General features: G+C 41.6%; 1 protein-coding gene across 1 annotated transcript in view; it reads right to left on the bottom strand.

Annotated features, from left to right (window-relative positions):
• Nucleotides 1-15,345, bottom strand: part of ANK2 (ankyrin 2, neuronal) — a 313,778-nt gene that overhangs the window by 11,670 nt on the left and 286,763 nt on the right. The window contains exons 39-42 of the mRNA XM_009888182.1: nt 5,974-6,048; nt 3,636-3,767; nt 2,984-3,130; nt 1,659-1,941 (exon numbers count right to left, since the gene is read on the bottom strand). Coding sequence (XP_009886484.1) covers nt 1,659-1,941; nt 2,984-3,130; nt 3,636-3,767; nt 5,974-6,048 — 637 coding nt within the window. The remainder of the gene's footprint in view (nt 1-1,658; nt 1,942-2,983; nt 3,131-3,635; nt 3,768-5,973; nt 6,049-15,345) is intronic.

Here is a 15,345-nt window from a genome sequence, read left to right on the forward strand (position 1 = left end):
AATTACAAGCTATACAGCTGCAGGGGAGGAGACACCAACTTTTATGTAGAATTCTGGAGCCCGACCAAACAGAAATTTAGCAGAGAATCTTATTTTGGTTTGTAATTTTGTTTTCACTGTTGAACACTGCTATGATTTAATTGCTGCCGCAAGTTATTTAAACATATCATTACATACGTTACTATGCAACATATAAAAAGGTAATACATATATTAAAGCATATGCACATGCAATACTTTTCTGTGGCATATGGGTGAATAATAGTGACTTCAGATATGAAGCTAACTCTCATCTAACTGAGTTTTATCAAGTAACCTCATAACTCTGATGCTAGCTTGAAAAAGTTACTTCTGATTTGCACTATTTGTGAAAACGTTACCCACTTCACCACCTAGAATCTTCTTTTGAGGTTGACATTTCTCTTTCTCTTGGCATTCTCTTTTCATGTATCATAGAATCATAGAACTCCGGGTTGGAAGGGACCTCAGGGATCATCTGGTCCAACCTTTCTTGCCAAAAGCACGGTCTAGGCAAGATGGCCCAGCTCCCTGTCCAGCGGAGTCTTGAAAGTGTCCAATGTTGGGGAATCCACCACTTCCCTGCGGAGATTTTTCCAACGGCTGATTGTTCTCATTGGGGAAAATTTTCCTCTGGTGTCCAGCTGGAATCTCCCCAGGAGTAACTTGTACCCATCACCCCTCATCTTTTCTGCGTGACTCCTTGTAAAAAGGGAGTCTCCATCTCCTTTGTAGCCACGGTGTAAATACTGGATCGTGGTGATAAGGTCTCCTGTGAGCCTTCTTTTCTCAAGGCTGAACAAACCCAATTCTCTCAGCCTTTCCTCATACGGAGGGCTTCCCAGTCCTTTAATCGTCTTGGTGGTCCTTCTCTGGACCTTCTCCAGCCTGTCCATGTCTTTTTTTGCAAAGCAGGGACCAAAACTGAACACAGTATTCCAGGTGTGGCCTGACAAGCCAGAGGATCAAAACTGATTTGGGGTGGTGGGAAGAAAGAAACATGATCCTTTTCAAGTTCCTTTCCAAATGAAACCAACCCCACTGACAGCCCCAAATCAGAACTCAAGGCTTTGCCCCGCAGGTCTTCTAAATCCATACTTTATCATGTGTTGTCCCCTTAAGAACTTTTGTCTTGTCTGTAGAAAAACCTGTTTCTGTTCCTTCGGCCACCTGACATTTATTTTAAAATATCTAATTCCTAATATGTGGTTATGAGTTTTGCAAGTAATGATTAATCCAGAAAATTTTTACCTCAATTGAAAAAGCCATCCTGAAACTAATTCCGTTAGTGTTGATTCCATTAAGCTTAACATTACTTGCCATCCAACGTATGAAAAATACACGCAATTTGCAAAAATAAACCCCACTTCTACATTATCCCTCTTTTCTTTCATATGTACTAGACTAGAGTATTGCTTTGTGTTCACAGCAACAAACTCACTTTCTCGCCCAACCCTTAGGGCTTCCTGCACATGGATTAAAAAGTCAAACCTGCGATAGGAACCAGTGAACTGGTGAGCACAACTGGGGGAAAATTCTAGTGAGTTCATACGTTTCAAAGAAAACGGTAAAATCTTCTCATTACACAGAGAAGAGATAATCCGCTCCGCATCGGGTTCATTCTGATCCTTTGACACTTACAAATATTCATGCTGCGAAGCAGATGGTTTTTCTGGCACATCTTGGGGTTTCCCTGAGAATTCGGCTTCTACTTGTTCCTTATGTGCTTGTCTCAGGAGCTCAGCCATTGAAACTTCTGCCTCACTCCTGGGAGTACTGTCCTGAAAAGGAGAATAACTGACGGACACGTCTTCCTCAGAGACAATAGGAGGGTGTTCAGTTGGCTCACTGTCCTTAGATATTCTGTGCTGTTCTTCTTGCTTATGTCTTGAACTGTACAGTTCTTCTGGCAGCGCAGAAAACCCTTTAAAAAACCAGAGAGACGAGAAATGTCATTACAAGTCTTGCGAGAATGCAGGAAGTCCTTTTCATTCCCCACGTGCATTTAAAATCCCTGGATGGGACACGTTACCTGACATTTTTAGACATCTTGAGCGGGAGAGGACATAACCTCTCCAAGTAGCTGAAGGAACACCAGATTACCAGAACTCTTGCCAAATAGTGAATCTAGGCAAAATAAAATTTACCCAGAATTTTACCTAGAGTAATTAATCTTGAAACCCTCAAAGTATGAAAGAAGATTCAGAACAGGTTTGTTCCAGCAGATCAGAATAGGTTTTAGTGACTCCCTCCCTCCCCCCATTATTTATCTGCTTATGGAAAAAATAACTGCACAACTACAGACAAGGAAATTCATACAGGACTAGGTGCAAGAAGCAGATAATTTACGTGCTTCCAAGAATAAGAACAAACCCACCCACCCCCAGCCCCAGATCCCAAAGGAAGGGCTCTCATTCTGCAAAAAATGTAAAATAACACACGCGTTTATTCTGTTCCACAGGCTACAAGTCACAAGCTTGGGCTTCTGATTTTCCTTACTCGCCACATTCACTAGGAACCTAATTGAACCCTGGAGAATAGCTCGGGGGAAAACATAACTGCTTGCACTGAATTTGAGCTGGACATGGAGGTTCTAAAACTAGTCGGTTGTAATACTAGAATGCTCATTAGAGCAAACAAGCTTCTATTCCTACATTCTTTTAAAGATGGGATGTTTGCAGCTGTCTGATACTTTACCAAGCTACTGGTTCAATACTAAGTTAAGGGTGTGAAAGTATCGCTTCCAGAAAAGAGAGAATTTTATTTCACAAAATTTGGAAGCGTTTCTTTAGTTTCCAACCACTGATCTAATCTACTAATCTTCTACACTTAAGAAATCCCACAGCATCGCAGCAGAATGCCGATACCCTGGATACTGTTAACAGATTATCCCAGTCAAACGTTCCATAACAGAAGCTATCGTTCAGAGGAGATAACCCGGGCAGTCTGGATCGGGAGGCGTTTACCTTCGCTGTGGTCCAATCCTATCGTCTGTTCAATTTCTGCGTAGGTGCGAGTGCCGTGGACCTGCATGGAGTCTATGCCGCTGGTCTCCATTAGGTGCACAATATCCATTCGGTTGATTTTTGTAAGACACTGGGTAAGATTTGTATCTGTGGCATTAGAACGACACCATGGAGCTGAGTTAAGGATTTCACACGCTCCCTCTTCCCTTCCATTTTCCATATGAAGGACATATATAGGATACTGAGCAATATAACATCGTATATAAAATACAGATGCATTTAGAAGCATTGCTATGTAAAATCTAAAATTAACTGAAAAATTGCTACTCATTTTGTTTTTTCCTCTAACAAATTTGTTTAGTTTCCCCAAACATTTTTTCAGTTTAGGAAAAAGAAGCCTCAGTGTTTTTCCGCTTCTTGGCTGTAAGATGTTCTGCCTTGCCCTCAAATAAACAGGATTAAACTAGTTTCTCCAAGAATCCTCTGATACGCCATGTTATACAGACAAGCTTACAAAAAAAAGTAAGTACAATCTACGGTCATTCTTTCTGTAGCCCAAATTTTACCCAAATTTTCTTTTGATTATAACACACATCTGTCACCTCCATGAGCAAATTTGAGGCAGTTATAAGTACTATCTCTGGAAACGAACCTGTTGCGTGTTTCCCATCCCTTTCAAGCCAGTATTTGAGGAGTGCATGGCTCTGGTCTTGAAGTGAATTAGGATTTTCAATGCGGATCTGGTGAATTTGCTCTTCTGTGAAATCCAGTTCTCTTGCCAGCTCTGAAAAAGAAATCCGGCTCTGTAAAGATGTCTTTTTCTTTCTCCCCGCCCGACACCTTTTTTTTTGCGGCTGTCAGCAGCAAAGGGGATTACCAACTTTTCTGAAACCAATTTCTCTTTGCTTCTATGTACCTTGTGTTATATTTAGAGACGATGTTAAACAGTAAATTCATGACAAAGACAGAAACGGGTGACGCCTAGAAGCGATGGGTCTGCGGGAGCTTCTCTTTCTTGTGTCTACTGTTCCCAGTTCTCAGAGGCACAACACTACTGACAAAATTTAGCAGCGACAAGCCGTCAAACAGAGTGTAGTTGCAGAAATAGCACACGAGCAGATAAAAATATCTCTAGTTACAGAGCACCACGCTCAGCAGATTCTACCCTCTGAAACGTCGAGTATTTCAGAAACTTTGATCAAAGTCTAGTAAAGGAATTCATTTTAAGTAACAGCATTTTGCAGGGCCAGATTGAAGCATAATACTCCTACTCCCCTGGACTTTTTTATTTAAAGAAAAGTAAATGTCTACGAATTACAGTCGAAAACCAAAAATTGGAAATGTGAGACTAAGAATAACTGATGCCTTTGTGACGTAGCGGAGGCTCAGACTGCAGTCCAGTAAAGAGAAAAGGTTTAATAGTCTGTAACACCTTTATTGTATCCAGAACCAGGAACAGCTTTCTGCCATCACCAAACTACGACGCAACTGTTGAAACAGGTCATGAAATGAGTTAAAGCCACAAAGAATTTGTGAGATTCTTGCTGTTATTCCTGGTCTCCAGATTCCCGCTTCTTTCACAAAGAAGGATTCATATCCTTTTCCACTGTCATTATCGCCATAGCGGCATGGACTTGATTTTGGAGGGTGTCATGTTCTAACAGGGTGGAGGGAACCCTAACCGCAAACCCCAGATAACCTTATTTCAGGCTGGTTCGTAAACTGGTGCAACTTCAAACTTCGCCAAACATACAGTAACTAGGCTTTAGATTCAAATCCTAGGTTGTCAAATAAGTTTGGACAGAAAACCACCACTATTTTATCCCCCAAAGTAACATTTGACAGGGTAATCTTTACTATAATCACTCTTTACCATAATATAAGACAGGTATATATTACATATATATAATGTAGGTATATTACCCTCCCCTCTCTAAAACGCTATAAAACATTGATGTCTATTTGGATGAGCATCCATTTTTTTCTAATTTTGTTTTCAGAACTGTCTATTCGTTTATACAGCACGTTCAGCAGATTCCTCATCTGTTACATCGCAAGTCCTACTGATTTCAAGATAATCCATGTTGGGATGAGTGACATACGCTCCTGGTCTTCTCCATGCATTGAAATAGAGGACAGGAAAGGAAGAGGTGAGGAACATACGCAAAAGTATCAGTGATATTTTGCGTGTACTCTGAAGACACTTAAAAAAACGGTATAGAGCACAAACTTCATTATCAAGGAGTCAACATTTTTTTCTCTAGTATACAACTCTTATTTATCTCCTAGAGCCTTGCTTGTTTTCAGGAGCGTGGTATTGCTCTAGGGATAGATGCAAAAAAGCGTAGACCTGATTTAATTGTTTTTTGCAGCAATCTTTTGTCGGATTGCAGAGTTTGACACAACACTGAGATTTCTGCGCAGCTCCAGGTTTTTTTGTAAACACTTTTGAGCTGATTTGCAGTGATAGACATCTGCATTTCATTCTGTGTTACTTTCACTTGTCCCCAGTAACGTTAACGGTCTCGGCTCTATTAAATCCATAATATTAAAGTGATTGTTACATATAGGTCCCTTTTTATCCCCTTTTCCTCAGCGCAATTCTGCAGAAAAGAAGCTGATGTCATTTATCCCCACAGTGTCCTCCCAGCTCAGGAGTTCCCGAATGCAAACGACGGTTATTCATGTATTCATATATCTTCTAGCTAGAGTTGTTGCATTTTGCAAGAAAGAATAAGGTAACATATGCCAGCTCTTTGTCACCCTCTCGTCCCAGGAGTTTTTCCTCCACAGCAAGCGCAGAGGCCTCACCTCTGCATCCGAATCCTTACCTAAAAGGCTACAGGAATCTTAGTAACCAGAAGACATTGAGCTACTGAAATATTTCTATAAAACATCTTTAGGTAATGGTGAAATCATCTGAAAGAAACATGAAACAAGGGAGGAATGCTGCCCTCCTTTCTCTCTGGCGTAGACGACATGCATTTTACCTGTCCAGCTGAAGCCAAGATGATCGGCAATGTGGGCCAGTCTTTCCTCTGTCCTTTCCTGATCATCCTGTTGATCTAAAGGTCAAAGAGAGCCACAAGTTGCCTTTTACAAGTTAAAAACCGTTTTCGTAGGTGATATAGCCCAAGAAGGGAAAGCGCTTTTTCTTTTTTTCTACCTGCTGTAATCTAAATGTGGCTGCTACAACTGGGTGACTAAAGGGAGGACTGTAAATCCCCAGGTTAAAAAAAACCCAAACAACAAAAAGCTTGATTTTTCAAAAAGCACAGGACTACAGGACTGTCTACATTTTCTATTTGAAAATCAGGCTTTCGTGAGAAAATCTAAAGGAGGACTGAAGTGCCTACTGTGCCTATTTTGGCCAAGCGGTTTATTCTAAAACGTCATTCTATCATTAAATTGAAGACTTTAACTAAGTCAAGAGCCATAATTTTCCATGCCTCCTTAGTAAATGCCAACGTTGAAAAACTCATCTGGACTGGTGCTTCTAATTTTGTTCTTTCTGTTGTAGTGAAAGTTTTGTTCCAACAGTCCATATGGCACTTCGTATTATGGTTTGTATTTGAGATATTGTTAATTTAAGTGTCTTTGACCCTTTTAACGGAGCGATACGAAATACTGAGAATGAAGGCAAGGAAAAAATCAGATGTTCATCCGCCAGCCTTCAGTTATTTCTGTAACGGCGAGACTGACTGTTCCTCCCATCCCCAAAGCTAACTTGAGGATGGCAGAATTTGAGTTTTGATTTTCCCTGAATGCACACACGGATTGCGATATCTCAGATTTAGAAACTTGCTTAGGGTTAACGATATAGGCATGTTTCATTTTAGCTAATGGCTTTCCATCACGGCTACTCAGGAATAGGACAGAAGTAGGCGAGAGGAAAACCAAACACCAGAAAACTTGTACTAAAGTTACTGGTGACACAGAATTTTCTTGAGACACGGATCGTCAAAAGAAAAAAAAGGAACATGAAAAACTTAATTGTTGAAAACTTCTGCAGATTTCTTTGTGTAAGAGCTCAAAAGAAAATGAAGTTGCCTGTCGCAGTTTCAAGCAACGCCCAAATATTTCATTATTAGTAAAAATCAATAGTTAAGAATAGGGCCAGGGAAAGCCAAAAGCCAAAATGTGCATGACCTGAGCAATCAGTTTAATGGCAAAACAATACCTATTTTTAGAAGTGTTATTTTTTGTTAAGGTAACACTTCCTATAAGGGTTCATGGTTTGCAATCTTGAGATTGTTTCACAGACAAGAAAAATACAAACACAACACAAAAACACAAACACAGCTCACATGGGAAAAAAAAAAAAAAAAAAAAAAAACCAACACAGCTAACCACCAAAAGCTTAAAAGAAAAGGGCACACAGATTCCACGTGTATACAAACATACATACACGCGCACACACACCCCAAAGGAAACAGAAAACCAAAAAGTTTAATTCATGACATGCGTCGCACAGGGAATCCCAGTCGTTGGCAAATACCTTCAGCATGGTCATGGACATTTTCATCAGGGATACGTTCAATCTGAGTCTCTACAGACTCATCCCAAATGGGTCTGGTGTCAAAGATGTCTTCAGGAACTGACTGCTGGGTAAGAAAAGGGCACACAGATTCCACGTGTATACAAACATACATACACGCGCACACACACCCCAAAGGAAACAGAAAACCAAAAAGTTTAATTCATGACATGCGTCGCACAGGGAATCCCAGTCGTTGGCAAATACCTTCAGCATGGTCATGGACATTTTCATCAGGGATACGTTCAATCTGAGTCTCTACAGACTCATCCCAAATGGGTCTGGTGTCAAAGATGTCTTCAGGAACTGACTGCTGGGTCTCACTGGATGGCACATTTTCAATAACTGAAACTTCTAGGGCGCTACTGCTTTCATCATCTGAAACTAATTCTTGTTCTCTCTCTGACTGCGTGAGTCTTTCCACTAATTTAGAAGCTTCATCACTAATTTCTTCAAAGAATTCTATGGAGTTTTTGTAAAGGTCAAAGAACTGTTCCTTACTTTCTTTTGTGGGACTAAAAGCACTGCGGGAGGCTGTAGTGCTTCTGCTTTTAACTGGCAGCCGTGATGAAAATACCTTGGATCTTGCTGCTGTTGCCTCATCTGAGTCTAGCTCAAACTTCATCTCTCTCTCCCTCTCCCTGGTCTCTGCTTCTGCCTCAGCATAACTCCTAGCTTTTACTGAACGTTTAGTCTTTGGGTCCACGGGACTACTCGCATCGGATTCAGATTTACTTCGGTTATCTTGTTTCGTAGGTAGTTTGCTTGTCACGTCGAGAGCTTTGGGTGACTCTAGCTTGCGGACAGATGTGTCTGTGTACGAATACTGTTGTTCAGCTTTTTGGAAAGCTGCTTTGATGGGAATTTTAGACTTTGGTTTTGCTTGGTCGTCTTTTCCTTCACACTGCAAACCGTCTAGGAAGTCGTCTGCGGGAAGGCTCTCATTTTCCGATTGTTGCAAGGGCTGCGATGCAGCAGCGGCTGTTCTTACAGGAATTTTGGATTTGCTTTCACAAGAAGGCACTCTCTCCATTAGAGCAGTAGGGATTTCAATCACAGATCTCTGTTCCTCTGGTGAAGAGTCTGGGGACTCATCACCCTGTTCAGAACAAACCGATCTAGTGACTTTGGAAAAATCTACTTCATCTTCTCCTACAGACTGCTCAGGAGAGATAGGGCAAGGCACCTGGCTGCTGTCAACCACGTCAGTCTCCATTCCGGAGAGGGGCTCAGCTTCAGAGGCAGCAGTTTCTTTCTTTGGTGATTTCGAGGAAGCTGAAATACCCATTTTAATCGGAATTCGGGATTTAAGATCTGCTTTTGTGGTGCCTACGCTGACACCTTCACCCGTCATTTCTTCTGATTTATCACTAGACTCAGATGCTGGGGGTGAACATTTCAATGTATCTTTTTCTTGTATACCCGAGTCCTCTGACTCTGAAGGGGAAAATGGATCCGGTGAGCTCTTCAGCTTAGAAGATTCCGCCTCTGCTGCTTCTTTCACTTCTTCAGATAAAGAAACTTCTTCCTGAGGCTGCTGCCCCACTTGGAAGAAGTGAAAGCTTTCATCTGGATAGCTCCTTTTGGTCATGTCAATGGCTCCACTCCTAGTCATTTCAAACAACTTTCCTTCCTGAAAAAGAAAAGGATTTTGTTCACTAAGTGGTGTCCCTTCTTCGGTGGGTGTTCTGGCCGGCGTTGTATCAGGTGTGGTCCCTTGTGATCGCCTGTCTACCATCAACCCAAATATCTTTTGTTCCTCTTCTTTCACCCGAGCTTCAAAAGCTTCATCATCTTCACGGATTTCACTCCACATATCAGAATCCACATCAGTTTTAGTGATGACAACTTGACTGATCAAGTTCTCCGTTTCATCTGTCACGTCCTCAAGGGGAGATTCAGCTAATTTTGTGGAATCTGATGCTGAAGACCCTTGTGACGTTTTCTGAAATGCATCCTCTGGTTTTGGCTCTATTTCCATGTATACTTCCTCTGATGAGTGATATTCACTACCTGTGTCTCTGCCAAGTAAAGCTCCACCAGTCTGAGCTTTTCCTTCTCCAATGGAATATTTTTCCCTAGACAGCAGACTTCTACCAGATCCTACCTCGCTGTCAGAGTCAGTAAAGAAATGGTCAGAAGATACATTTTCGTACGGGCTTACTATATAAGGAGCACTACTCTCAGCAGCATCTGCTACACAACTTTCAAGCGCCACTGTTTCAGTGGTAAGGGATGAATACTCTGGTAAGGGTTCCTCAGCACGGGTATCTCTTTGAGATGTTTCACAATCTGTATCTGCTTTTCCCAAATCCCTTCCCAAAGCAGAACGGTCAGTGGTATCATCTTCAGCCACTTCACCATCTTGTGGTACAGAGTACTCAGTGGTACTGCGTCCACAAGAACTACCATCTATTTTCTCAGACACAGTGCCTGTAGAAACGAGATCTGTGTGCGTTAACACCACAGCGGTTTTGACATCTTTTTCGTGTTGCGGTAGTGTTAGCGAAGACTCAACATGAACTTCTTTTTGAGAACTGTCACCAAGGGAATGACACGGGGTACCCCCGCATTGTGTGACCGGGGCATTGGGACTAACCGTCTCACTGCCATCTCTACTGCCACATTTTGAGGCATCAGCTTCTGGTGACGCACAACCGTCAGAATGACAAGTGCCTGATTCTCTTGTGGAAGCCTTACAGCTGCCCCCAGGGATAAGTGGTTCCTCTTTGTCATCTGCTGTTGGCTTCTCCTGTTCTGTTTCAACTGCACCTATCCTGACAGGGCATTGTTTCGAATCAATGGGTTGAAAACCTGCTTCGTGGGGGCTACAACGGGAGCCAATACTGGATGGTAACGGTGAGGGTGGCTGCACTCGGATCACAGGCTCCATTAAGAGGCCTGAGTCGGCTTCTTTTTTCAGCTGAGTCAATTCTGGCTCGCTTTCTGAAGAGGAAGATCTTTTTCTAGATTCAGCTGCAGACATCACCACCGTAGGTGTATCTTTTGACTCTGGATCTTCAGCTTCACATGCAGCTTCTGAATCAGCAGCTACTGGAGATTCGTCTTGCTTACAATCCTTTTTGTAATCCCTCTTCTGCTTTGCTTCTTGTTCTAATTCATCAAACATTTTGATTTTGGTCACCATTTTAAACATCTCCTCTTCAGGGGTGAACCTCTTCCTTGGTTCACTTTCGCAATCATCCTCTGGTTCTTCGTTGACTTCAGGGATCACGGCCGACTTCGGTATGTTTGACAGAACCTGAGAGTCTGCTGTTTTAGGTGTGATTTCATAGCTAATTTCTTCAGAACTAGGAGTTTCAGGTGAAAGGGGACTTTTCCCTGAACTCTCCATGAGGGACGTTTGCTCTAGACTGTCATCATCAGCACTTCCCTCAGGGTCACGGAGAATCCTGGAACGCACCGATGCCAGCTCTGGGCAGGTTTCTCCTTTGCTAAGGACAGACTGAAGAGGACCCTGCCCCAAAATACCAGCCTTCACTGTTTGTTCTACAGGGCTACTTTCAAGGGAATCACGGCAGGGAGACTCTTTCATAGGACTGGGCTCCAAAGAATCAGGCGTTTTGTGTGATGAGTTATCTTCTAGTACTGGGCTTGCTTCCAGTGAGTCTTTATGACTTATAGCCAAAGAGTCATCTGCAACTGGGCTAAAGCTTTCACTATCATGGCTAGCAAGTGACAGTTCCAATTTCTGGGGACTTCTAACCACAACACAGCGTTCACAGGTTATATCTTTTTCTTGCTCTAAAGCAGTGTCATGTGTTTCAGAAGACTTAGTTAAGTGTGCAGTGGTTCTGGATTCTTTATCCTTGCTAATATCTTTCATAATGGAAGCTGAGCTACTTTCTTTAAGTTTATCAGCCTCTTCTTCAGAGGCTGTAGGTACAAGCTCTTCTGATACATGGTCAGAACGAGACTTACTAGTCTCAGTAACAGCATCTAGCTGTCTTTCAGTAATACCTTTTTCATCTTCCTTTGGAGAATGTTCCTTTGGAGAACATGTTTCTGCTGTTGTGTGTGCTCTAGCTGCTCCTTTAGCTTCTTCATTTTGCCCATCAGTTTTCTTTGGTGAGAATGAAAGGCTTTCAGGGCTTGTTTCTGGAGTCTCTGCCAGACCCTCATGCTTATAACTTTCCTCAGAGCTGATCTGAGGGGTTCCGTCAAGCAGACTACCTGGAGAATCAGCCACGCCTTCGTGTTTAAGGCTCTCTGAGCTCCCATCAAAAGCAGCACTTTGCAGAGAAAGAGCAGGAAGGAATCCATCTTTCACATACTCTGTGGGAAAAGCAACACTGAAAGGACTGGTCAGGACTTGCTCCAAGTTAAGCTCTCCCTCCTCTGTCACCGAAAGGTGTCGGAACTGTTGGTATTTGTCATTATCCTCCAGTTCTTCTTTAATGACGTCAGAAAAATCTGTTGAGGTTTTCCTGTCAGGGCTGATCTGGAAGTCAGTATCTCCCTGGTCATCAGAAGCCCTGCCCTTCACAACCGCTGTATCTTTGGCACTGTCCTCAACAAATACCGGAGGGAGAGGTTCGGTTGGTTTTTTGCTGCTCTGCTCTTTTACCTGGTCTTTACCTACAGCTTTCTTGGTAATTTCGACAGCAGAAACTTGCGTTTTTCCTTTTTTTGATTGTGGCTCTTTCTCTGCTTTTACTGTTGTGCTTTGTTTGTCCTTCTGTTTCTCTGTCTTGTGGCTTGATACTCGCCTCGTTTCACTTTGTGAAGAAATCGTTTTTCTCCGGGTTGTTTCCTTCTCAGGGAGCTGCTGCTTCTGTTTGACCGATTTGTGCTCAAACAGTCCAGATATATTCTTGGATGGGTCTTGACCCGACTGGAAGGCTTTCATCAGTTCACGAACTGACATGGTCTCTTCAAGTCTTTCTGTCTTAGAAGAAGGTGAAACAGGGGGTTGTGCTTTGTGCGCCACCGTTTTTTTGACTTGCACCGGTTTTTTAGAAGCCTTTTCAGCAGTGCCTTCTCTTGTTTGAATTCTGACAGGTAGTTTTGACCGTATTTTTTGTTCATCTTCCACTCGTTTCTGCAGAGCTTTAACTTTATCTTTTATTGAGCCAATAGGAGTTTCCTCTATGACAGGGGATACAGCTTTAGCCTCAGGAGCAGCTGTCAGCGTTAAGCCAGGTTCCTCACCTCGAGATTCAACTGGAGTGACCTTCTTTAGTCCTGGTCGTTCTTCGCTGCTGTGCGTCTTACCTTCCTTTTGCTTTTGCTTGTCTCTTAATTTTGTCCTAACTGGCTTTTTAATTTCTAAGGCTGGCTTGTGTTGTTCCTGTGGACTTTGTGTTTCAGTAGTTGGGGATTCTTGTCCTTTTTCAGAATCCCTGCTTATTACTACAGCTTCAAATCTCTCTTCTACTAAGTCTTCTTGTAAGGCTTGTGGCTGTACCTCATGAAGCGAAACGTATGTTTTTAAATCCTCTGTAAGGTAATCTACCATTCCTGTCATGTCTGGCTTCTCTGTTTTTGTTGTCCCTTTGTCTACCCTGACTTCTACACAGGTAGGTTCAGTGACTTCTGAAGGAGCGTTTCTTCTGGCCTCTTCAATTTCTTCATCACTGACAATGATCCATTCTTCTTCTACAAGTTCTTCTTTGGAAAGAGACTTCTGCACGACATGTTCTTCTCTGGTATAGGATCCACCTCTCAGAATTTCATTTACTTTTTCTAAGTCTTCTTTCACTCTTTCAACTATTTCAAAAGGCTCTCCTGGCTCTTCTTCAGTGGGTTTTCCAAGATCTTTCACTTTAATGGAGCCTGATTTATCAGAAGGGTCAGTTGTCAAGATGGCAGTCATCTTGATCAAATCTTGTTTCATCTCAGAAACTTCAGACAACAGGTCTGGACTGGCTAGTACAGGGACTTCATTAACCAGATGGCTTTTCAGGATAGAAGTTTCTGTAGATTCTGTCTCGTCATCTTTGATGCGAATGAAAAACATTGAAAGTAAAATGGAAATCAAAAATAGAGATTGGAAAATGTAATCAGGACTGAAAATGACAGTCTTTGGTTGCAGTGGTAGGAAGGTCAACAAAATGGGCCAGGAATGGTGGATCCACAAGATCTGAGGGTACAAAAGCAAAGCAAAGCTAACAAGGGGGAAGGGGGGGGAGAACTGAAAAGGAAAATGGCAGGAAATAACTTGCTTGACTGCATCAATATAGCACAACCACACATACATTATCAAAGCTGTAACAAACCAAATCAGGACACCACTAAAAAAAAACCAACCCAAAACAACAACAACATAATCCAAAATTAAAAACAGAAGAAACACAGTGAAGTTACACAAAGATAGGCATCTCAAGATTGTTCAGATGTTACAGATCAATGTTCAAATAAAAATAAACAAGAAAAAAGGGGGAAAGCATTAGAACTGATTGAAAGTCGATTTCCTCTAAGAGAAAGCCAGTGTTAGCAAACTGTCAGAATAACATCGGGTTAACTTTTTTTTTCTTTTTCTTAATGACCAAAATAAAAAGTTAAAAAGTAATTCTGCAGTAATCTAAAATATGATCCAATATGTAGAGATCTGAATCAGCTGCAAACCGGCATTTCGTCTAAGGGGATTTCACACCTAAACAATGAAACAAACATTCTTTTGTTTTAAGAGGCATGGTCCTTTCCTTGGAACATCCTCATTGACAACTAATGAATTGACTGAGGAAAGAGAAGACAGAGAAGAAAAGGAGAGATAATAAGAAAAAACTGTGAATCAACTTAGAAGTGATTTCAAAGTTTTAAAAAATGTCATGTATGGCAACCGAAAATCAGAGACAGTCACACTAGACACATACGTACAATTCATGTAAGGCAAGTTATTTCCATGCAAAGCAAAGGTGTTGAAATGCTGCTGGGCATGTAGCTTCAGTTAAAAAACAACAGCTCTAAAAATTAATCGTATAAATTAAAGATACATGAAAATATGGTAAAACATACTGTGGCGAAATATTTGTCTAATCTGTGCAATCGATATACAGCAAGTTGGATGTAGGTAATTCCCATGATGCCATAACTGCCTGCTGGGAATTCTTAATTTCAGGAAGGACTACTAGAAAATGTATCTTGAACAGAACGAAATATTGAACGACTGAAGCAAGTCATGAACAGAATGCAAGGCTTAGAAATGATAATCGTACATTTTTCTGAAAATTCCTGAAATTTCAGTGGAACTGAAATTCCACTCTGCCGGCTATGCTATGGTGTGTCTTTTCCACCTTGGTGAAATTGGTTGTCCTTGTGTAAATAATAATAAGAGCAAAAATCTAATACTAATAATGTTATTAATCGTGGTGAATACCATTTCCCACCACTTTATTAGCTATTTTGTCACCCTGATGTCTTTTGTTCTCCATATGAAGCATTTCTGCTTTAGGTAAAGGAGGTTACAGGGAAATGATCATCCATTTGACCTTCAGGATCACGGTGCCGTTGTCTTTCCAATTAAAACATGTAGGTAGGACATCAAGAATAAATAACCCTCCAAATGCAATGTAGAAAAAAGGGCAAGACATTGCACTTTGAACTGGAAACAAGACAGACGTCGTTCTTTTGCAAAACAGGTTTAAGAAATCACTGCATTTGAAAACAGCTCTCAGTAGAGATACTCTTCAGACTGAATATACGTTTGTTTGATTTGCATCTTCATTAAAGGAGATCTTGGGCGTTGTGAGCCACTCACCCTCAGTTTCTAATACTAATGGCCCGATTCTGTGTATACAAAGGGTGTATATGCTGTACCAAGCTTAACAATCCTATTTCCAGTCATATTTCACCACAGTAAAGG

This window comes from Charadrius vociferus, unplaced genomic scaffold (genome assembly GCF_000708025.1).
Source record: "Charadrius vociferus isolate BGI_N301 unplaced genomic scaffold, ASM70802v2 scaffold767, whole genome shotgun sequence".
Taxonomy (NCBI): Eukaryota; Metazoa; Chordata; class Aves; order Charadriiformes; family Charadriidae; genus Charadrius; species Charadrius vociferus.